Source organism: Pelobates fuscus, chromosome 2 (genome assembly GCF_036172605.1).
Source record: "Pelobates fuscus isolate aPelFus1 chromosome 2, aPelFus1.pri, whole genome shotgun sequence".
NCBI lineage: Eukaryota > Metazoa > Chordata > Amphibia > Anura > Pelobatidae > Pelobates > Pelobates fuscus.
The window spans coordinates 315,657,710-315,680,614 of record NC_086318.1 but is presented as its reverse complement, the minus strand read 5'-3'; the positions used below and the strand labels follow the sequence as shown (position 1 = coordinate 315,680,614).

Genomic DNA, 22,905 nt, shown 5'->3' with positions numbered 1-22,905 from the left:
GGGCTGGGGGCTGGGGGGGGACAGTAGGTCCCCCCTTATTGTTAATTTTAGGGCCCCTACCCGCCGCTCAGGGGTGGGGGCCGGGGGGGACAGTAGGTCCCCCCTTATTGTTAATTTTAGGGCCCCCACCCGCCGCACAGGGGTGGGGGCCGGAGAGGGGGAGGACAGTAGGTCCCCCCCCTCATTATCTTCATGGCCCCCACCCACCGCCCAGGGGTGGGGGCCGGATGGGGGCCGGGGGGGAAGGAGAGTAGGTCTCCCCCCCCCCCTCCTTCAACCACTATTGTGGGCAGAAAGAGTCCCTGTGGGTTCGGTCTTCAGCTGTCAGCTGAAGCCACTCCCACAGCAGTGCTGACAGCCTCAGCACACAAAGCGCGTTCACAGTGCTTTGTGTGCTGATAGCCCGTCTGAAGTATTCACCCATGCGTGAATACGTCAGACGTGAATGAGGCCAGGGGCGGACTGAGAACCCTCAGGGCCCCCGGGCAAAATAAATCAAGGGCCCCCTTACAGGCCCCACCCATGCTCCGCAGCAAGCCCTGCCCTTCTCCCGCCTCCAGCCACACCCTACACAATCTTTAGACACAAGGAACAAAAGTGCAATAAGTTCTAAACAAGTGCACTATAATTAACAAATGCAAAAAATAAACTGCAAAATAAATAACAATAATCCCCTCAAGACCCCAGTAGAGACTACAACTGAGGGCTAATGGGCCATGGAGGGGGGTCTTTCTAGCAGAGGCTATCTCAGTGTCCTTTAGAGAGTGTGTTAGAAAGAATCTCCTCCAGGCCCCATTAGAGACTACAATGGAGTCTAATGGGGCCTGGAGGGGGTCTCTCCAACACTCTGGTTCCTTTTTTACAATATAGCTCGCTGATACCTAGGCCAAGTTGGCTCCTCTTACCTTAATTACTGTTGCTGTCTGGCATTCTGTGGGCTTTCTGGCTGGCTGTGGCTTGCTGGCTATGGCTGGCAGGCTGTGGGCTTGCTGTATGTAAGCCTGTGGCTTGCTGTAGGCCTGTGGGCTGGCTGGCCTGTGGGCTGGCTGGCCTGTGGGCTGGCTGGCTGGTGGCCTGGCTGGCTGGCTGGTGGCCTGGCTGGCTGGTGGCCTGTGGGCTGGCTGGCCAGTGGGCTGGCTGACTGGCTTATTGGCTGGCCTGTGGGCTGGCCTCTAAAGATGGGCAACAAATGTGTGGCCGAGACCAGTTTTTAGGGCTTTGTAAGGCAGTGAGCGGAATCCTTGGCCTCCGGGGGCCTGCCCACATGGCCCACCCCCAAGTCAGCCCACATGACCCATCTTGAGTCCACCCACAAGGATGAAGTGTGTGTGTGTACTGAATTTGATTGTGTGTGTATGGCTGTAGAATGTGTGTAGTGGATGCAAAGTGCATGAGTAAAGTAGATAGTTTATAGTGGACTCAGATTGAATGTTTGTGTAGCGGATAGAGAGTGTGTGTAGAGTGGATGAATCGTGTGTGTTTGTGTAACGGATGTAGTGTGTAGTGAATTATGTATATTTGTGTAGTGAGTACTGTGTGTGTGTTTGTGTAGTGAGTACTGTGTGTGTGTTTGTGTAGTGAGTACTGTGTGTGTGTTTGTGTAGTGGATGGTGTGTGTGTGTGTTTGTGTAGTGGATGCAGTGTGTGTATTTTTTAGCTGTTGAAATTTTATAATTTGTTTTTTAACAAATCTTTCTCCCTCCCTGCCTCTTACTTGTAGCCAGGGAGGGGGGGCACTGAGTGTGTGGTTGTGTAGTGGATGCAGTTTGTGTGTTTATGTGGTGAATGATATATGTGGTTGTGTAGTGGATGATGTGTATTTGTGTAGTGGATGATGTGTATTTGTGTAGTGGATGATGTGTGTGGTTGTGTAGTGGATGATGTGTATATGTGTAGTGGATGATGTGTGTGGTTGTGTAGTGGATGCAGTTTGTGTGATATATGAGGCTGTGTAATGGATGATGTGTATTTGTGTAGTGGATGATGTATGTGGCTGTGTAGTGGATGATGTATGTGGCTGTGTAGTGGATGATGTGTGTGGCTGTGTAGTGGATGATGTGTGTGGCTGTGTAGTGGATGATGTGTGTGGCTGTGTAGTGGATGATGTGTATTTGTTTAGTGGATGATGTGTATTTGTGTAGTGGATGCATTTTGTCTGTTTGATGATGTGTGTGTGTGTGTGTGTGGTGGATGTGTGACAGATGCTGCTGGGGGGTATTTTTTAGTGGTTGGATTTTTATAAAAAAATGTTTAAATGTACTTCCCCCTCCCTGCCTCTTACCTGTAGCCAGGGAGGGGGACAGTGGATTCCCTGTTGGGCCAGCATAGTGGGGCCCAGCAGACTCCATTTTCCCCCTCCTGCAGCCAGTGATCTATCTCAGTGATTCCCAACCTTTTTTCACTTGAGAACCCCATGGCAGTCAATTTCCATAAATTGTACCCCTTAGATTAGTGAAATGTTTATAATTAATATAGTTGCTGTTATTTCAAATGTATACATTTTTCTCTGCCGTAGGCTCTCCCTGCTCCTTCTCTGCCGCAGGCTCTCCCTGCTCCTTCTCTGCCGCAGGCTCTCCCTGCTCCTTCTCTGCCCCAGGCGCTCCCTGCTCCTTCTCTGCCCCAGGCGCTCCCTGCTCCTTCTCTGCCCCAGGCTCTCCCTGCTCCTTCTCTGCCCCAGGCTCTCCCTGCTCCTTCTCTGCCCCAGGCTCTCCCTGCTCCTTCTCTGCCCCAGGCTCTCCCTGCTCCTTCTCTGCCCCAGGCTCTCCCTGCTCCTTCTCTGCCCCAGGCTCTCCCTGCTCCTTCTCTGCCCCAGGCTCTCCCTGCTCCTTCTCTGCCCCAGGCTCTCCCTGCTCCTTCTCTGCCCCAGGCTCTCCCTGCTCCTTCTCTGCCCCAGGTGCTCCCTGCTCCTTCTCTGCCCCAGGCGCTCCCTGCTCCTTCTCTGCCCCAGGCGCTCCCTGCTCCTTCTCTGCCCCAGGCGCTCCCTGCTCCTTCTCTGCCCCAGGCGCTCCCTGCTCCTTCTCTGCCCCAGGCGCTCCCTGCTCCTTCTCTGCCCCAGGCGCTCCCTTATACTTTTTCTGACCCCAAAGGAAGGTGCCACTGTGTGTGTGGGGGAGTGACAATGTGGGGGAGGGGCAGTGTGAAAGTGTAGTGGCAGTGACAGTGGGGGAGGGGGCAGTGTGACAGTGTAGGGGCAGTGACAGTGGGGGAGGGGGCAGTGTGACAGTGTAGGGGCAGTGACAGTGGGGGAGGGGGCAGTGTGACAGTGTAGGGGCAGTGACAGTGGGGGAGGGGGCAGTGTGACAGTGTAGGGGCAGTGTGACAGTGGTGGATGGGCAGTGTGACAATGGGGGAGGGGGCAGTGTGACAGTGGGGGAGGGGGCAGTGTGACAGTGGGGGAGGGGGCAGTGTGACAGTGGGGGAGGGGGCAGTGTGACAGTGTAGGGGCAGTGACAGTGGGGAGGGGGCAGTGTGACAGTGTAGGGGCAGTGACAGTGGGGGATGGGGCAGTGTGACAATGTAGGGGCAGTGACAGTGGGGGATGGGCTGTGTGACAGTGGGGGAGGGGCAGTGTGACAGTGTAGGGGCAGTGACAGTGGGGGAGGGAGCAGTGTGACAGTGTAGGGGCAGTGACAGTGGGGGAGGGGGCAGTGTGACAGTGTAGGGGCAGTGACAGTGGGGGAGGGGGCAGTGTGACAGTGTAGGGGCAGTGACAGATGTGGATGGGCAGTGTGACAGTGGGGGAGGGGGCAGTGTGACAGTGTAGGGGCAGTGCCAGTGGTGGAGGTGGCAGTGTGACAGTGTAGGGGCAGTGACAGTGGGGTAGGGGGCAGTGTGACAGTGTAGGGGCAGTGACAGTGGGGAGGGGGCAGTGTGACAGTGTAGGGGCAGTGACAGTGGGGGATGGGGCAGTGTGACAGTGTAGGGACAGTGACAGTGGGGGAGGGGGCAGTGTGACAGTGTAGGGGCAGTGACAGTGGGGGAGGGGGCAGTGTGACAGTGGGGGAGGGGGCAGTGTGACAGTGTAGGGGCAATGACAGTGGGGGAGGGGGCAGTGTGATAGTGTAGGGGCAGTGACATTGGGGGAGGGGGCAGTGTGACAATGTAGGGGCAATGACAGTGGGGGAGGGGGCAGTGTGACAGTGTAGGGGCAGTGTGACAGTGGTGGATGGGGCAGTGTGACAGTGGGGGAGGGGGCAGTGTGAAAATGTAGGGGGCAGTGACCTATCTCTCCATGCACAATAAGGAGATCTCTTACCTTTCTGAGATCCCATGTGTAGCAGTGTGTGTAGGGTTGCATGGGGCCCGAGCTCCTCTGTCCCAGCTTGCCTGTCTGCCTGACTGCCTCCCATGTGGTCTGCTCTGCAATCACTCCGGGAAGGGGGCGGAGCCAAACCGGGAAGGGGCGGGGCAACATGCATGTAGCCGGAATGCCACAAGTGCTTAATCAGACCGTCGGGCAAATGCTCTGGATAGGTCCTGCGGAAGGCAATTATATGCACTGCACTTTGAAGGACCGGGGGCCCGGGCACGCATTGGATTACCTGTGCAGTCCGGGCCCCCTGGTGGCGGGCCCCCCTCCTGGCCGGGCCCTCGGACCATGTCCGAAGTGCCCGACCGGTCAGTCCGCCCCTGAATGAGGCCTTTTTAGGGCCTCTGAACTCGGAAGTCCCTCTGGTGGCCGTCTGATTGACTGCAACAAGAGGTGTTCCAAGCTTCCAATGTAAACACTGCATTTTCTCAGAAAATACAGTGCTTACAAGAAAAAGGCTGCAGGGAGCTGTAGCACTCACCTGAACAACCTCATTAAGCTGAAGTTGTTCAGGTGACTATAGTGTCCCTTTAAAGCAGTTTTCTGTTGAGTCCTAAGTTGGCTAGGTTCCTCAAGGAGCTCAATTGAATTTGAGGAATTTATTGTAAAAAACAAGATCATAATTCTTGAGATTTCAGTTGAGCATTGATGAGGTTTGAGACCCACATGTCCAAGTTGGATTATAGTGACTAATTCTAACTTAGATGTGTCGGTTGCAGCAGTATCCGATTTTGGTGCTTTTAATTCTCGTATTATTTTATATATTTTTACTCTCTTTCAAAATCTGAGAGTTTTTTTTTGACAAATGGATAATAAACCCAACAAGTAAATAATTGTTTTCTCTAGAAGTAAAGTTCTTCACCAATGAACTTTGCTGGAATTGAACACAGCTTACCCATGTGTATTTGCTTACCTTGTTTATATGATTTCATATGTAATTTGTATTATTATTATTCATAGTTCTTTTGAAATAAAGTCGTATTTTTCCTTGTTTTAAGGGGTCCCTATAGTTAGGATGTTTCCCTTTTTTGAAAATTGTACATCTTTGTCTTCCTAGATGTGCTATATCAGGAAAACATTTTGTTCTGATTGCCAAGCCTGCATGATATATTTAGACCTTTTGTGTGTGTTGTTCTGCCTATGAGCGCAGTATATGTTGTTGTTTTTTTATAAATATAAATTATGGAAGAACAGCCAATCTTTTGTTTGTATTTATTTTTGAAACAAAATAAACATCTTGAAAAAATTATTTTTTTCTGAGCAACGAAATTAGTTTGTGCTTCATTTTTAAACACTTTGAATTTAGCTGGAAATAATAATTTTCTTGGTAATGTTCACCATAGAAGAATGAACAAGGATCTGCCATGATAATTGCTGTAGCGGACCCATCACGCTTGTCATAGTTTTAAGTAGGTTATAATAACCAGTTGTAAGAGCTTAACAAGAGGGACTTCTCTGAAAATTGATCTCCTATTAAAACTCATTTAGAGTTGGGTAGCTGAGAATTTAGGATATCAAGGGAGTTTCTTAAAACATCAAAATAGCAAGTGCTACTTGAGTTACCAATTAATTTAATGTTAATAATAGTATTGGTGTCCAGGGGCATGTCTGAAAGATAAATCAGTTTCAATGTCTTGTTCCTGGTGAAATAGTTTGATATAACAACTAGGTGGTTGACAAGACTTGTCAAATCTAGTAAGCACTTGACTTATAAATTCATACAGTAATTTAGATAAGCATTAAAGTATAGGCACCCAGACCGCTTCAACTCATTGAAGTGGTCTGAGTGCAGTGTTCCTGTCCCCTTAACCCTGCAGTGTAAAACATTGCCGTTTTAGAAGAAATGCAATGTTTACATTTCAGGGTTAAGACTGCCTCTACTGGTTGTTTACCAGATAGCCACTATAGGTGCTTCCTGGCTTTTCATGGAGTTTAACTCCATGAAACGACTTTGGATGTCTTTATGCTTTGTATGAGAACATCCAGTGTCTTCAAAAGGCGTAAGGCATGCAAGGTGCTCGCCGCACATGAGTATTGGGTTCTCCCATCACGCTGACATCGGAGAAGGAGCAGATAAGTGAAATACTGGTTTTAATCTGGGTGGAAGGGTGCATATATGTAATTGCAAAAAGACACTATAGCGTTGTGAGTCAATCAAATGAAAAACTATGTCCATAATCTATAGTACAGATTTACAAGAGGATTATTTTTTGGTTTTTAATAGAAGACTTATATCTACAAGGAAATATTTAGGCACACATATTAACTTTCTCATCTATCCTATTTTATCTACCCAGAGTGAGTTCTTTAATTGGGAAAATATGATTGTGGTGTACATTATTTATTTTAATAATCTATAGTCTATTCTTACACTCCTTTATATAACTCTTGTGGTCTTTGTATACCATTGACCGCTAATCCTTTGCTTAGCGTCATCAGTAATATGTTCCTCCCAAGTGTCCCTGCCCAGATCCATCTGTCCCTCCTATTTATCCTACTACCCTTCTTTCTGGAAGCTCCATATTGTTGGTGTGTCTCGGTGTATAACATGCTCCACAACAATAATCCTCACAATAGCCTGTATTTACACTACAATAAAAGTGTTTAGAAATCAGTCTGATAAATAAAATATATGGTTCATGTTCTAAAATACATTTTCGTTCCTTACACTGTTAGTAAGTCATCTACAATTTCTGAATATAGCCTTCCCCTGGCCACACACCGATTCAATTTCCTAAAATTAAAAAGTGTCCCTAGTTATAAATTTCAAATATTAGTTGTTATGGTGATATAGTTCCCAGTAAAAAATATATGATGATAATTGAATCAACATCATTGCCCTGTTTTCTGCTTTTAGATTTTCACTATACTATACCTCCCAGCATCGGCTGTCCAAAATGTCATAAAATATTATTAGAATTTTGTTTACACTATTGGAACCTACCTTTTTAGCATTTAATCCCTGTCCTCCCTGTCAAGTGAGTTGATTCAGGATGGGGAGCTGAATTAATGTGCTCCCCTTTAGTCTCTCCCTCCCCCCTTCTCCTTCTCTCTCCTTGGTTCCCCAGATTATGCCTGTAAAATGAATGCAAGCACCACTGGTAAGCATATCTCAGCAGGCGATCTCGGGTGGTTTCACAAGGTTAGGGGTGGTCCTATGGGATGGTATGTTGTCAGAGATTTGTATTGAGGATGGTTGTCTGGGTACTACTTTTTGAAGTTACGCCCCTTGATGGCTGATCTTCGGCCATAACAGTAGATTAGAGCTGTTCCCTCTAGTTTTAACCCTGCAGCTGAAAACATAGCAGTTTCAGAGAAACTGCTATGTTTCACTGAGGGTTAATCCAGCCTCTAGTGACTGTCTCAGCCGTTAGAGGCGCTTCCGCGGTTCTCACTGTGAAAATCGCAGTGAGAAAACGCTGGACGTCCATAGGAAATCATTGAGTAATGCCTTCATATGGACTGTTTGAATGCGCGTGCGGCTCTTGCCGCGCATTCGGCGCTGACGTCAGCAGAGGGAGGAGAGTTCCCCAGCGCCAATGGAACCCGGCGCTAGAGAAAGGTAAGTGGCTGAAGGGGTCTTAACCCCTTCAGTCCAGCCGGAGGGGGGCCACGAGGGTGGGGGGGGGGGGGGGGGGGAGAGACACCTAATGACCCTATAGTGCCAGGAAAACGAGTTTGTTTTCCTATAGTGCTCCTTTAAGTTTTTCTGCTGCCTTGGCCACGAGTGTTATTTGGTGTCTGTTCTTTTTTAAGTTCATACTATACACTGCATTTAACCTTGCTCCATATTGCATAGGATCAGTGTCTACTTTTGAAATAGACTATCTTAACTTTAAGCTGATATCAGCAAAGTTTATTGAATGTGTAGAAGCCCTATAAAGGGTTAAATGTGAAAGGGTTTATAAAATACCCCTTTCTGTCTCATTAGAGATGTTTACACTTTGTCTGATATCAGCAAAGTTTATTGTATGTGTAGAAGCCCTATAAAGGGTTAAATGTGAAAGGGTTTATATAATACCCCTTCCCGTCTCATTGAAGATTCTTGGCTGATATCAGCAAAGTTTATTGTATGTGTAGAAGCCCTATAAAGGGTTTATAAAATACCCCTTCCTGTCTCATTGGAGATTCTTGGCTGATATCAGCAAATCGAATGGCTAGTGTAGGACTCACCTATTGAGGCTTGCCTTGACGGGGCAGGTGGGATTATATTCAAATGGTCATTGAAATAAAACGAAAGAGCCTCCATTTTGATTAAATGTACATAGGGATTTAGGCCAGAGCGCAGGTAACTTTCTCTTTGTTTTTACTATGTATTTTGAGCTGTTGGATACTAAGCTACTGCTGCTGTAAACGCGGTGCTTTATCTTTGTGTTTGTATCTTAAAGGGACTCTCCAGTACCAGGAAAGCAATCCGTTTACCTGGCACTGCAGGTCCCCACTCCCTCCCACCTCCCATCCCCGGTTGCTGAAGGGGTGAAAACCCCTTCAGTCACTCACCTGAGACCCCCGCCGATGTCCCTCGGTGGTGGTTTCGGATCGCCGCCGCTCCTCCCCTTCATTACGTCAGCCGGCAGGGGAGACTGATCCCGCCCGCTGGCTGAGGAGACCTAATGTTTATGAAAACTGCAATAATTACAGTTGCAGCGTTAAGGGTAGTGGGAGTTGGCACCCAGACCACTCCAATGGGCAGAAGTGGTCTGGGTGCTTGGAGTGTCCTTTTAACTAGGGACTTGCTAAAGGGTAAACGCTCTTTGCATCTATAGGAGGCTTTATTTCTTAGGTGGGATCATTTTGGTTCTTTAGTGTTCGTTTTTACTAGTACTGAGTAAGAGTCGCTTTCACAAATAGTATCACTTTTCCATCTGTATTTGCAACATTTACTTATGTTACATTCTAAAACATACATCTGATACATTGTTGTAATACAGCAACTTGGATATAGTGCACCCTGTGATAGCTAATTCAGCATCTAACTGCAGATCTATCTAAGATTAAAACCTTTTCACAAGATTAATGTCCTTCTTCTCTACCACAACTGTTTCTCCCCAACTTTTTAATTTGCACTTCACATTTTTCACTCTAATTTTTTTTTATACAGATCTAGACTTCTAAGGAATATTTTATAAAGTTTAACTATTTTTCCTTGTTACCTATAAGAATGATTATCTAATTAGTGGTTATCTTTGTGAAGTCAGATTTCTGTCTTCATTTGTCTTTTCTTATTAATAATTGCTGTGTGATGCCCATATTACCTACCTAACCCATCTGAGCAGCAGTGGGTCTCGCATCTGGAGCTTTTTCTCTCTTTCTTTATTCTAAAATTGTCTTGACATTCTTGAAGATTTTGAGAGCCTAACTCAATACATATTATTCATTATACTTTGAAATGACACCAAGTCAAAGTCAACCAAAATCAATTAACCTCTTAGTGACACTCCTTCAGTTTGCTTGCTTTGTAACAGAGGATACAATCAATTTTGTTATGTTTGTGGTCAACCTCAATTTCAGTTTTTCTCATTTATTGTACCAACACATATTCTACATATTTTTAAAGGGTGAAAAGAGCTTCAATTTGATGTGACATATACATATATAAACTCCTATTTGAGCCCTAGGTGTTGATTGATACATGGGTCTCCCTGGTGATAGTATGGATTTAACCCTTCTCACACAAAGTTGTACCATCAGGGGAATTAAATCCCCATTTAATCCCTGATCACTCATTCTGTCCCAGGTATCTAATTATACTTGGAGTTCACCTGTTACCAGCAGGGAAAGTCACTGTTGGTAAAATATCCCATGATAAATAATTCTCTCATGAGTCCTTAACTTGTTAAGTAGAACAAAAATATAAATAAAAAGATATTCAATGAGCAGGTAATCAGCGAGCAAAATCTAGTTTAAAAAGACTACCAGCTCTCATTAATCCCAGCCAAGCTCAGACACAAAGTTCCACTAGGATTCAACCTTAAAATAATACTCTGTTCACCAGCATAACTCAAGTTCTCCCTGTCAGCTTGGGGTCATTTTTAGTGGCACGAGACTGACAGTATGCAATTCTCAAAGTGATGAGCAGTATGCAATTCTCAAAGTGAGCACTGCATACAGCCTTTTAAATGGGAATATAGTGTAGCTCTTTTTCTGTAGGTTGAAATTCTTTATGGTGTATGATAGAAGATCTCTTAAATATAAATAGAGAACAAAATAAAATAATAAAGTGTAGTATTTTGAGTGTGAGGTTCCCAAAGTAAGTAAGTATATGGTTTTATTCTCACATGTTCTGGAGCCCAGCAATGGCTCCTAGTGTATAGCGTAGAGTGGTATGTTCATCACTCTGGGATTTGTAGGTAATGCAGGTCCTCTCCATGTATGATAACAAAATAAAACAATATAGTGCAGGAGTGTAAAAACAAAATCAAAAGTTACTTAAATGGAAAAGAGCAAAATAGGGTTTGCTCATTCCTAGGTGCATAGGTGGTATTTATCCCCACCAAGGATGTAAAGATCACAGAGCAGGCAGCAGAGTGGTAAGGTCCAGGATAAAAAAAAAAAAAAGCACTTAATTTTTTTTTATTTTTTTTTTTACATTTCAGACATATAACTAATTACGTTATTACTTATGTAGTAAAGGCATTGGTATTCTGTCATCATTAATGTCTTCTCTTCTCCTTCCCCTTTTTACCATCCCTTTATTGAGCTTCCCAAACAGTGATTTAGGTTTGCTTCTTTCCTAATTCAGATTTATCGATAGGGAAAGACAAAGGAAGCAAGAGGGAGAAAACTAAATTCTTTAAACCTTATCAAACTCCCAATTTTCCCCACCCTATACCCTCCCTCCAACAATCCTTTAGATCCTATTACAAATCCCATTATTTTCATTCTTTGATTATTTGTCTCTAGGAGAGAGAGCGCACCATCCTACCTACTCTACTGTTTTATTAATTCTTATTTGTTTGCTCGTTTGTTTTTGTTTTTTTTTGGTTTTTTTGCTGGGGTCAACTTCTTGTCCCTTTATGTTAATTGGAAACATTTCTAACCTATCTGTGTAACTATTAGATTAATGTTTCTATTTTTTTTTTTTTATCCACATGTCACACTCTTCTGTTTGGATATATCTATTTCCCAAATTCATTAAAATACCTGTTTTCCTTTTTTGCCTGCCATATGACGTGTGATATTACATCTTTGATGCTTGGGATTTTTCTTGTTTTCCAATTTCGTCCTAAGAGTAGTTTGGCTGCGTTGGTAATGTGTAATATTAACATTAATACTTGTTTTCTCATTACATTTTGTGTATCTCAAAACTGATTCTAATTTACATCTCACAGAGCAAATCTAAATTATAATGTATATTACAAACCAAATGTATTATCACCTACATTGGAAATAGCACATATACAAAATACAGTCTGAAAACCTTTTGCAGTATACAGGCTGACTGAGGCCTACAACAACGTAAAGTGCACAGCTGGCCAAGCTTTGGGATAAACCACACCATTGTATTAAATTGATGTAAAGCGCTTGTTAATTTTAAATGTTTTCTTGTTACGGTAAATGTAAATTGAGGTGAACTTTTGGTTGGTAACTGCCATCATGAAGGCATTTAGCTGCAAAACAAGGATGTTCCTTGCATTACACTGCCTTTGTTTCCTGCAAACCTACTAATGGCGATCAATGATTTGTTATCATGGTTTGATGTGTAAATAAAGTTTGACTTGTTTGAGTTAATGATCATTAACTCTGCAAAGAATAGAATAGGTTAGTTCACCTCAGCTATCCGACCTCATTCTCAAGAACAAAGTGTCTGCTATTGTCTGTGCTGATCGTGTCCTCCTGCTTAAAATGAGAAGTAGCACAAAGTAATCATGACTGGTCGACGCTGCAAATGATATATTGAACCATTTTAGAAAGGTTGCCAAATGTAGTCTTGGAAGCACTCTATTCATTTTGTAATGAATAAATGATAACATGTATCCATATAAATATGCACTTTGGGATTGTATGAATATATATGATTGTAAAAGTAATTAGCTTTTATGTGTAGCTGTGCAAAATGATGCCGTTTTTAAAAACAATGCCCTTTGCATATGGATGAATGTGCTCTTGGTTTCCTCAATTTTCAAAACTGATAGTAGAAGGCAAGTGTACTTTCTCACTTTTTTCATTTTGTCTTGGCTTTTTTTTTATTTTTTTTTATTTTGTAAGAGAACTAAACATATAAAGGATAATTAAAGTCACCCAGACCAATTCATTTTAATGAAGTGGTCTTGGTGCAGTGTCCTTGTCTGTTCATCACTGCGAGTGAAAACATTGCAGGGATAAACACATCTCTAATGGCTATCTTCCTGACAACCACTAGAGGCGCTTCCCCTGCACTGGCAGAGTAAAACTTGGTGAAATGATACGGAATATGATGGCAAACAATTGGATTCAATGCTTTCCTGTACAAAGAATTGGATGTGCTCAAGACAATTGCCAAGCATGTGCATCAGGTCCAGGGCTAGTGCGTCCTATAGGCCGATTAGGCGGCCGCCTAGGGCGCTGGTTTGAGGGGCTCAGTGTCAAAATGTGTGCCACAGGTCATGGCACAAGGCACTAGGGTGCACTTACATAGCTACAGACTAGCGCCCGATGCCATCAACCTCAGCACGCAACCCCCGCCACACACACAGACACACCTCTCATTTTGTGCTCGCACCCGCCCCTTCCCCTGTAGTCATGGTCGAGTTGGCGGGAGGATAGTAAGGGGCGGAGTTGAGAGGGAGTCGAGGAAGCCAGACGCAGTCTTCAATCATGTGACCCACAGAGAGCGAACATCAAACAAAGGCAAGAGGGGGACGTAATTGTGTGTGATTTAAACAATGTGTATGTATGTCTGATTGGATCAGTGTGTGTGTGTGTGTCTGTGTCTGTCGGCTTGGGTCACTGCATTGTGTGTGCATTGGTCACTGATTATGAGTGTTAGTTTGTGTATGTATGTATGTATGTATCAATTATTGCATTTGTGCAAAAAAGGATTTGAAAAATATTTTTTTAAAAATCAGTACTTTTAAAAGAACACTATAGTGTTAGGAATATAAACCTGTATTCCAAACACTATAGTGTCTCTGTCCCTACATAAATTTAACCCCCCCCCCCGCCCCCCGTCTGCACTGATTGCTTTCATACCTCACTAAATGTCACTGATGGGACAACGATGGTCCAACCCAATGTTCCTCATACAGGAGCATTAAGGACCTGATGCGCATCAGTGGCAAGCGCTATGCACTTCCAATGCTTCTCGTAGTTAAACATGGCATTGTAGCAGAGGTGTCTCTAGTGGCTGTCAATGTGACGGCTACTAGAGGCTTGTTTAACCCTTCAAGGTAAGGCATTGTTTTATCTTGTGTCGTTAAACATACAGGACCCCTGTGGAGCGAATGGGGCAGCAAATTAATTTTGCCTAGTGCGGCAAAAATCCTTGCACCGGCCCTGATCAGATCCCCAATGCTCTTCTATGAGGATCATTAGATTGGACCATCGACAAGAAGGCCATGCCTCATTGATCTCATTGAGGCAGACGAAAAGGTGAGCAGCAACGTTGAGTAACATTTTTTTAAATATATACCTGAATCTAACTAGGGGCAGGGGCACTATAGTGTTAGGAATACAGGTTTGTATTCCTAACTCTATACTGTTTTTTTTTAAGGCTCTCGGATATTTAGATAACTAAGAAAAAGGCATTGTAAAATAGTATCTTCACTTTAGTGCAAGGGTCTAGTTGCACCACCGGCACAGGTGACTTAAGGACCCTAGAACACTCTTCTGTTAATTCTGTGTAAAAACTAAATGTGTAGTTATACTCTCCACCTATCAGTAGCCTCCCCATTTGTTTTGTTTTTTTAGGGGGTGGTTGTTATAACCTGATCCTTTTTTTCCCCTAATATTACCTTTATTTATTTTTTGTTAACCCCTTCCTGTACAGTGTATTCAGTGTCGTACACACAACCCATGGGGCCCCAGTGCGAAAACTGATCCGTAGCCCCCCCCCCCCCCCCCCCACACGCGCGCGCTTACTCTGTGTGGGCTGGGGCCGCAACACATGGCGGCGGGCACCTGGTTGTAGGGCTGCGACCCGTGCGACCGCGGTATGTACGCCAGTGCATGCATAAACACATACACTTAAAGGAGCACTACAGACACCCAGATCACATCAGCTCAATTAAGTGGTCTGGGTGCCAGGTCTCTTGAGTTTTAACCCTGCAGCTGAAAACATAGCAGTTTCAGAGAAACCGCTATGTTTCACTGAGGGTTAATCCAGCCTCTAGTGGCTGTCTCATTGACAGCCGCTAGAGGATTTTCTGCGATTCTCACTGTGAAAATCACAGTGAAAAGACGCTGAACGTCCATAGGAAAGCATTGAGTAATGCTTTCCTATGGGCGGTTTGAATGCGCGCGTGGCTCTTGCCACGCATGTGCATTCGGAGCTGAGAGGCGGTTCGGGGTGGAGAGATCCCCAGCGCCAAGGGAGTCCGGCGCTGGAGAAAGGTAAGTGCTTAAGACACACACACACACACTCTCATGAACAGACGCACACATTTACTGACAGACACACACTCAGTGACAGACGCACACATTTACTGACAGACACACACTCAGTGACAGACGCACACAAACACTCAGTAACAGACACACACTAACACTAACACACACTCTAACACACACACACACAAACACACACACTCACTAACACACACACACACACACACACTAACACACACACACTAACGCACACACTCTAACACTAACACACACACTAACACTAACACACACTAACACACACACTAACACTCTAACACACACACACACAAACACTAACACACTCACTAACACACACACACTAACACTAACACACTCACTAACACACACACTCTAACACTAACACACACTCTAACACTAATGCACACACTAACACTAACACACACTAACACTAACACACACACTCTAAGACTAACACACACACTCTAACACTAACACACTCACTAACACACACTCTAACACTAACACACACACACGCTAACACTAACACACACACACACACAAACGCACACTAACACTAACACACACACTCTAACACACACACTAACACTAACACACACTCCAACACTAACACACACACACGCTAACACTAACACACACACTAACACTAACACACACACACAAACACACACTAACACTAACTCACACTCTCTAACACACACACTAACACACACACACACACAAACACACTCTAACACACACACACTCTAACACTAACACACATTTTTTTTTTTAATTTAACCCCCCCAGCCTCCTTACCTGTGGGAGAGCTGAGGGGATTCCCTGGGGTCCAGTGGTGTTGCTGGCCCTCCTGTCACCCGGCTGGCTGGCGGGCGCGCGAGGGAGCACTCTCCCCTGAGTGCTTCCTCTTCAGTGTATAGACACTGTATAGACCATGCCCCTATAATCTCACTGTTCAATAATCTGCAATTTAAGAGTCAGATTACTTTTTCTTCTGTCAATGCAGACCTAGCCACACCGCACCTGGCTTAAACGTGACGGAATGGTTTCATTTTTAATCAAATCTTAACTCACTTTAGTTTATCTCCAGCTCTATAGATGGAACTTTAATTACAAATAGACAGCTCATGCAGGCTCTATCAGGCTATTAACTGAGCAGGTGATAATTAACAGACTGGGCAATAAAGGAAGCCTACATATTAAATCTCTCTTTACAGGAAGTTTTAGGGAGGCTGTGTGAAAGAGGTGTGAGTAGTGCTGTATAAACAATGTGATTTATTTATTTATTACTGGTATTTATAAAGTGCCAATAGATTCTGCAGCGCTTTATAAATACCAGTAATTAAACTACTAAATGTCAGAGAATTAAGCAGTGAGACTGCAGGGGCATGATCTATACACCAAAACTGTTTCATCAATCTAAAGTTGTTTATGTGCCTATAGTAACCCTTCAATATCCTAACCTTAAATGAACACTATAGTGTCAGGAACACAAGTATGTATTCCTGTTCCTATAGTGTTAAAACCACCATCTACCTCAACCCCCCTGTATCCTCCACCCCCCTCCTTGCCTCTCTCAATATAGTTAAATCTTACTTTTATTCAAGTTTGCAGTTTCTGCCTCTGCCCCTGATCTGCCTGCTTGGCTGACATAATCAGAAGTGATTTTCTGAATCAATCACAGTGCTTTCCCATAGAATTGGCTGAAACTGTCAAGGAGGCAGATCAGGAGCAGAGCCAGCACAATTCGAGCATAGCCCTGGCCAATCAGCATCTCCTCATAGAGATGCATTGAATCAATGCATCTCTATGCGGAAAGTTCAGTGTCTCCATACAGAGGGTGGAGACTCTGAATGGCAGTGCTGCATCCCTAGGAACCACATCTAGCAGCCATCTGAGGAGTGGCCAGCAGGGGAGGGCTGGCAGCCTTAGGCCTGGGGGGCAAAACCAGTCAAGTGGCCCATTGCGCCACCAAATCAGTTCACCATCCATGCCCACCTTTTCCTGGTTTTATAACGGATATTGATGTTATGCTAATCAGTAGCTCTTTGCCATACCCGCTCCTTCACGGCTCTGACTTTCAATGTTGTCAGAGCACAGGCTGAGAATCTCTGAGCCTGTGCTCTGACTCACTAACTGAGCGCCGGAACCACGAAGGAGAGGTTTTGATCTGACTGCACCTACTGCTGGTGCGCACCAGTGGACCACCAGCGAATCGTTTAAATTAAATATGCTGGTGTACCCAACTTGTGAGCTGTGTTGGCCGCCGGGTGCCTCTGTTGTCATGGCACCCTGCGTGACCGCACAGCTTGCCCACCCCAACGGCTGGCCCTGCTGACACACACTGACGTTACTACTTAGACATCCCTCAATATTAATACAGACATCAGAGTAAACACCAATAAACTGTGGAAACAGAGCTGATCCCCCCCAAATTTATAAAGGTTTGCTTAGAGGATTTATTGTAAGATTAAATCATGCCTCCTCCTCTCTCTCCCCCATGCGCTGCTCTGTAGGCTGGGAGAAAGTGAAGAGTAATCACAGTCTCCCAGCACAACACCACCTGTGGCTGCATGGGGAACAGCTGTTTAATGTAATGCTTGCAGGACGGCCAGCTGCCGCAGAACCTCTTTGTTTCCGTCTCTGCAAAGGGCTCCAGGCACTGCTTGTTGTGAGTGTGAGCCACTGTAAATTAGGGGCAGGGGGCAGAGGGCACTTGCACTGCGGTCAAGACGGTCTGGGACGGTCTTACTCCCCCCCCCTCTTCTTTTCTTACTCCCCCCTCCCCTCTTCAGTTCTTACTCTCCCCCCTCCCCTCTTCAGTTCTTACTCTCCCCCTCCTCTCTTCAGTTCATACTCTCCCCCCTCTTCTTTTCTTACTCCCCCCTTCCCCCTCTTCTTTTCTTACTCCCCCCCTCCCCTCTTCAGTTCTTACTCCCCCCCCTCCCCTCTTCAGTTCTTACTCCCCCCCCCTCCCCTCCCCTCTTCAGTTCTTACTCCCCCCCCCTCCCCTCCCCTCTTCAGTTCTTACTCCCCCCCTCCCCTCTTCTTCTTACCCCCTCCGCTGTAGCGTGGCCGAGCTGCTCTCCGGTCTGTGGTGCCGGCCGGAGTGATGGGAAGGTGCACGCTCAGTGTGCACTTCCTGTCAGTCCGGCCGGTTACAGGAAACAGAAACTCTGCGCGGAACAGGGGAGGGGAGGTTCTTTACAGAGCGCTCAGGCGGCTGAAGCATTTAAAGGGCCGGCCGGCCGCGGTCGGGCGTAAAAGGATTTAGGGCGGCCTGGGGGGCAATTGCCTCCCTGCCCCCCGGCCCAGCCCGCCCCTGGTGGCCAGTGAGGTTATCACTAGGCTGTAATGTAAACACTGCATTTTCCCTGAAAATACAGTGTTTACAGCAAAAAGCCTGAAGGGAATGATTCTACTCACCAGAAAAGAATGCAATAAGTTGTAGTTGTTCTGGTGACTGTAGTGTCCCTTTAAAATAGCATTACATAACATACAGGTTGTTCTATGAGTCATGGGTGACCATTCACTCCCTGCTCAATCATAATCATTAGATTTGTGTGTGTGTGTTTTGCTTAAGTTTTTAATTGTCACTGCTTACACTGTAAAATCTGAAGTAAAAAAATGTTAAAAGTTTGAAAGTTGGTGATTTTGTTTCAGTGATACACCTCTATGTAATGATACGTTTAGCCATTATTAAGCTAGCTGAAATAAAAAGTAGAGAGAAAGGCTTCCTGTTATTCCAACAGAAATTACATGCAGGAAAAAGCAGTACCATTAAAACTAAATATGTATATTTAAGATTTCACTATCCTCCAGGCAAAGGGAAATTATTTGTGATGTGATGTCAAAGCTTTCTGGAATAAAAGCAAGGTGTTGATTAGGCTATTTAATCTGTTATGCTTACAGACTGGAAACCACAGTAGGATGTATCTATTTGTCTGATAATAGACTATTTTAAACCCGCCATACGCAGAATTATGTTATAATCTTTATTAGCGCTCGTTGTTGAAATGTGTTTTGTATACCTGTACCATGAAGAGGAGAATAACAGAAAATGCATGTTCGGAGGGTGGGAGAGAGAGACATCATATTAAACCATGAGGCAAGAGACAAGTAGTTTCCAAATATTTCCCGAACCTTTAAATTACATTTTTATGTTCGACAACCTTTTCCACCAAATCCGTGTTTGAATGTTATGTATCTTTTCTATAACAAGATTGGTAAGAGTCACGCTCACGGGCAGTAGCTTTTGCCATTCATTTACTCTGTCTTCTATTACCGGCATGCCATTAGAGGGGTTATGGAGAGAAGTGATAGTGTGTGTCTTACTCCACACTTACCAGCATTTGAATGACAATAGTGAAGAAATTTGGAGTCCCGCTGATGGGCGCCAGCAGCCTTTAGTTCTGTTTTATTTAGGTTACTAACGCTGAAAGAAAAATCTTTAAAGATAGAAACACACTGTGTTGCCTCTCTCCACTGCTGTCACATAACGTCAGTAACAGGAGAGGGGCAAAGTCAAGGTGAGAGTCTGCGGCCTGAGAGTTTGACTCCCACCAATCTCAGTCAGGCATGTTTTTTTTATTGCATGGTGTAATAACTACTGTTCATTACTGAAATTGAGTTATCTGTCTGTATATTATATACAAAACACATTGGTATCAGTGTGCTACTTGCTTTGTTCTACGATAGTATGAGTAGAATTATATACATTTTGATGAGTAGTACATAATATAGTTTCAGGTAGTGTAATATCACCCTGTGTTGTTTACATTCATTGACATGAGCTTCCATTTTTTAAAGTAAATATTTAAACCTCCTTTTATGTGACAATCTAAAACCATTTGTAAAGTCACGTTTTCATTCAAATAAGCTCCTGCTGCATTGGGAAGTGACATTCATTATCAATAGTATATTTGTTTTATAAGGCTTAGACTGGCCAATGCTTGGCTATCCATGAGCTGTCACTGTGTGCATTCATGGGTTGGTGGGGAGATGAAAGATCGGAGGTATGCATTACACAAATACGCCTACGGACTGTGTAGGTTTTCATGTATTGTAGATGCTTAGCAATGATGACAGTTTTCCATTTAGAGGTCTGGTTTAAAGAAAAAAAAAACAAAATGCTCCCTGCAGTTCAGTTCTAAAATGCTGCTATTATATGCGCAGACAATTTTGTATAGTTGAAATACTAATTATAATAAAATTGCTATTGTTTTAGATTTACTAAGCTTTACTGTTTGTATAATCAACATAGATCTAACTGGCATAACATATTGTTGTAGACCTGCATTCACCTTAGTTGACCACAGACAATTTAATTTTATTTAATTAAGTTTACCCTAGGCAATATCTTGAAAGTTAACGTGTTGATGATAGTTCAGTTATTATTCATATGAATATATTTTTCTTTCTTTCCATTATCATAGTGTAAAATTTTAATTATGTTTAGATTTAGACAATACCTCCACCCATTTTCTTTCGTCTGAAAAAAAGGAAAAAAAGTGAAGTCAGGCTCCTCAAGAATTAATTTAATGGTCTTTATTTCTTCCCCTGCAGGAGCTGCATCTCTTCCTTCTCACAAGACAATATTTATGAAGTCCAACCTCCCAAGGTAGATAGAAAGTCAATTGAGATATTCAGTGCTCATATCCAAGCAGGACGAGGCATCATGCAGCCTCTGGGCAAAGAGGACATGCTCACATACCGAGACTACTTTCGAAACCGCTACATGTAAAGTAACAAAATGGAATACAAGTGGATGAAAATAAAATATTCAACACATGGACAACACTAGCGTCAAATTATTTAGATGCTGTGTTTAAATCAATAACATTCCTGTACTTTATTTTCAAAATAGTTAAAATTTTAGGAAGTTTTTTTGATATTCAATAACTATTGACTGCATTGTAACTAAAATGTTCTATAGCGTCCATTCTTCGTGCATTTTTTGTCTGTATCCCTCTGTCACACCCTTTACTTTGTATTAAAAAAAAAAAAAAAGCAAAGACATAAAGATGTAAAAAAAAAAAATTCAACCGATTTCAAATATTTTCTAAATCCACAAAATTGTAACCTCTACTTGTTGAGTCTTTTATGCTAGAAAACAAAAGACACGGCTTATAACATTTGACTATTCACTCATTTTAACTAAAGGTAACAGCTAGTTTAAATCTTTAAAATACCAATAATTGTGATTTGTTTAATCGTGTGTATGGTAATGTTGTACTGAGATTGATTTGAGACTCAATGGGTACACCAAATACCCCAAATTATTAACATCTACCAAATAAATCTGTTTCCCGAATATGGGGAATTTAAATTTAAACAAAATTTGACTTAAACAGGTTACCAATTTTATGATAAAGTTAAATTATAGTTTATAAAGGTGACGTGTACAAAAATAGATCTGAGTCTCACGACATGCTGAGATGTTTGTCTGTTTTCGGTGATCCTTCAATATTGATAGTTATGGCTCGCTTCAGGTATGATGTATACCTTTACCGACAAAAGGTCATTCTAAGCTTAGTGTGTCTTTATGCAATCTATAGCTGTATACGGAGCAGACCCTTCCGTTCCCAAATTACTTATAAATACTGTTTTCCTTAACCATTCTAGATGATAACTTGACTATCACTAAAATAATCCAGTGTCTGAAGACCCAAAAGGCACTGTAATAATATTGTAATAAATGAAACAATGACTCAAATAAATATAAGATAAAAGTGTATTGAATGAATGTTACAGAATGCAAAAAATAGTCAGTAAATAATTAATCTTACCAAATGTATTAGTGGCTACAGCATATGCCCCTGCATACCTTTCAGATGTGTGGTGACAGCATGCAGAGTAAGAGTAGATGAATGAATGAATGACTGAATGTATGACTGACTGAATGAATGAATGTATGACTGAATGAATGACTGAATGTATGACTGAATGAATGAATGACAACGTCCCACTCTTTCTCCTTCAGTTAAATAGCCATTTTGTCCTCCATAAAGCCTGTGTAATACTCCCAAAAAGGTTTTCTAACTTGTTGCATGATGTAATGTATTGAATATCTAAGTTTGGGATATACCCTAGATGGCTCTGCCTATAGTTAGCTTCAAAATTAAGTGAAGTGTTTTGTATACATTTGACTGACAACACGTGTGTTTGTTCTAATTTAACTTCAACCTTTTAACCTTGTGGAAATGTCATTGAAAATTTAACTTTTTCAAATCTAAGCAAAAAGGCCAGCAATATTTCATACACCTATTTTATACAGCTAAATGTACATTCATATTAGATATATGTATGCACCATACCATATAATACACACATATATTGCAAACTACACATTAAATAATGATCAACACTCCACAGTTTATAGTTCCTGGGTCCTGCTAGGCTAAGAAACTGCTAATGAGATTACCGTATATACACTAGAGTATAAGCCGACCCGAATATAAGCCGAAGCCCCTAATTTTACCCCAAAAAACTGGGAAAACTTATTGACTCGAGTATAAGACTAGGGTGGGAAATGCAGCAGCTACTGGTAAATTTCTAAATAAAATCAGATCATAAAAAAAATATATTGATTGAATATTTATTTACAGTGTGTGTATAATGAATGCAGTGTGAGTGTATGAATGCAGTGTGTGTATGAGTGCAGCGTGTGTGTATGAGTGCAGCGTGTGTGTATGAGTGCAGCGTGTGTGTATGAGTGCAGCGTGTGTGTGTATGAGTGGTGTGTGTGTGTGTTGCAGAGCCCTGGTGGGGGGTGGGCAATTTTTTTTCATTTATTTTTTATTTTAATTTATTTTTATTATTATTTATTATTATTTTATTTAATTTAATTATTATTATTTTGTCACTTATTTATTATTTAATTTAATTATTATTATTTTTTATTATTACTATATTTTTCGTCCATGTATCAAGCAGGGAGGGGGGCTCTCCTTCCCTGGTAGTCCAGCATTGGCAGTTCAGTGTGGGGGAGAGGGGGGGCTGGCAGAGCTGTAACTTACCTGTCCGTCAGCTCTTCTGTCAGCTCACAGTGTAAG

General features: G+C 43.2%; 1 protein-coding gene across 1 annotated transcript in view; it reads left to right on the top strand.

The window, feature by feature from the left end:
• Window positions 1–20,848, top strand: part of FIG4 (FIG4 phosphoinositide 5-phosphatase) — a 493,827-nt gene extending 472,979 nt beyond the window's left edge. Inside the window, exon 24 of the mRNA XM_063443525.1 lies at window positions 20,417–20,848. Within this exon, the coding sequence (XP_063299595.1) occupies window positions 20,417–20,594 (178 nt within the window). The 3' untranslated portion in view covers window positions 20,595–20,848. The remainder of the gene's footprint in view (window positions 1–20,416) is intronic.
• The last annotated feature ends 2,057 nt before the right edge of the window (window positions 20,849–22,905 follow it).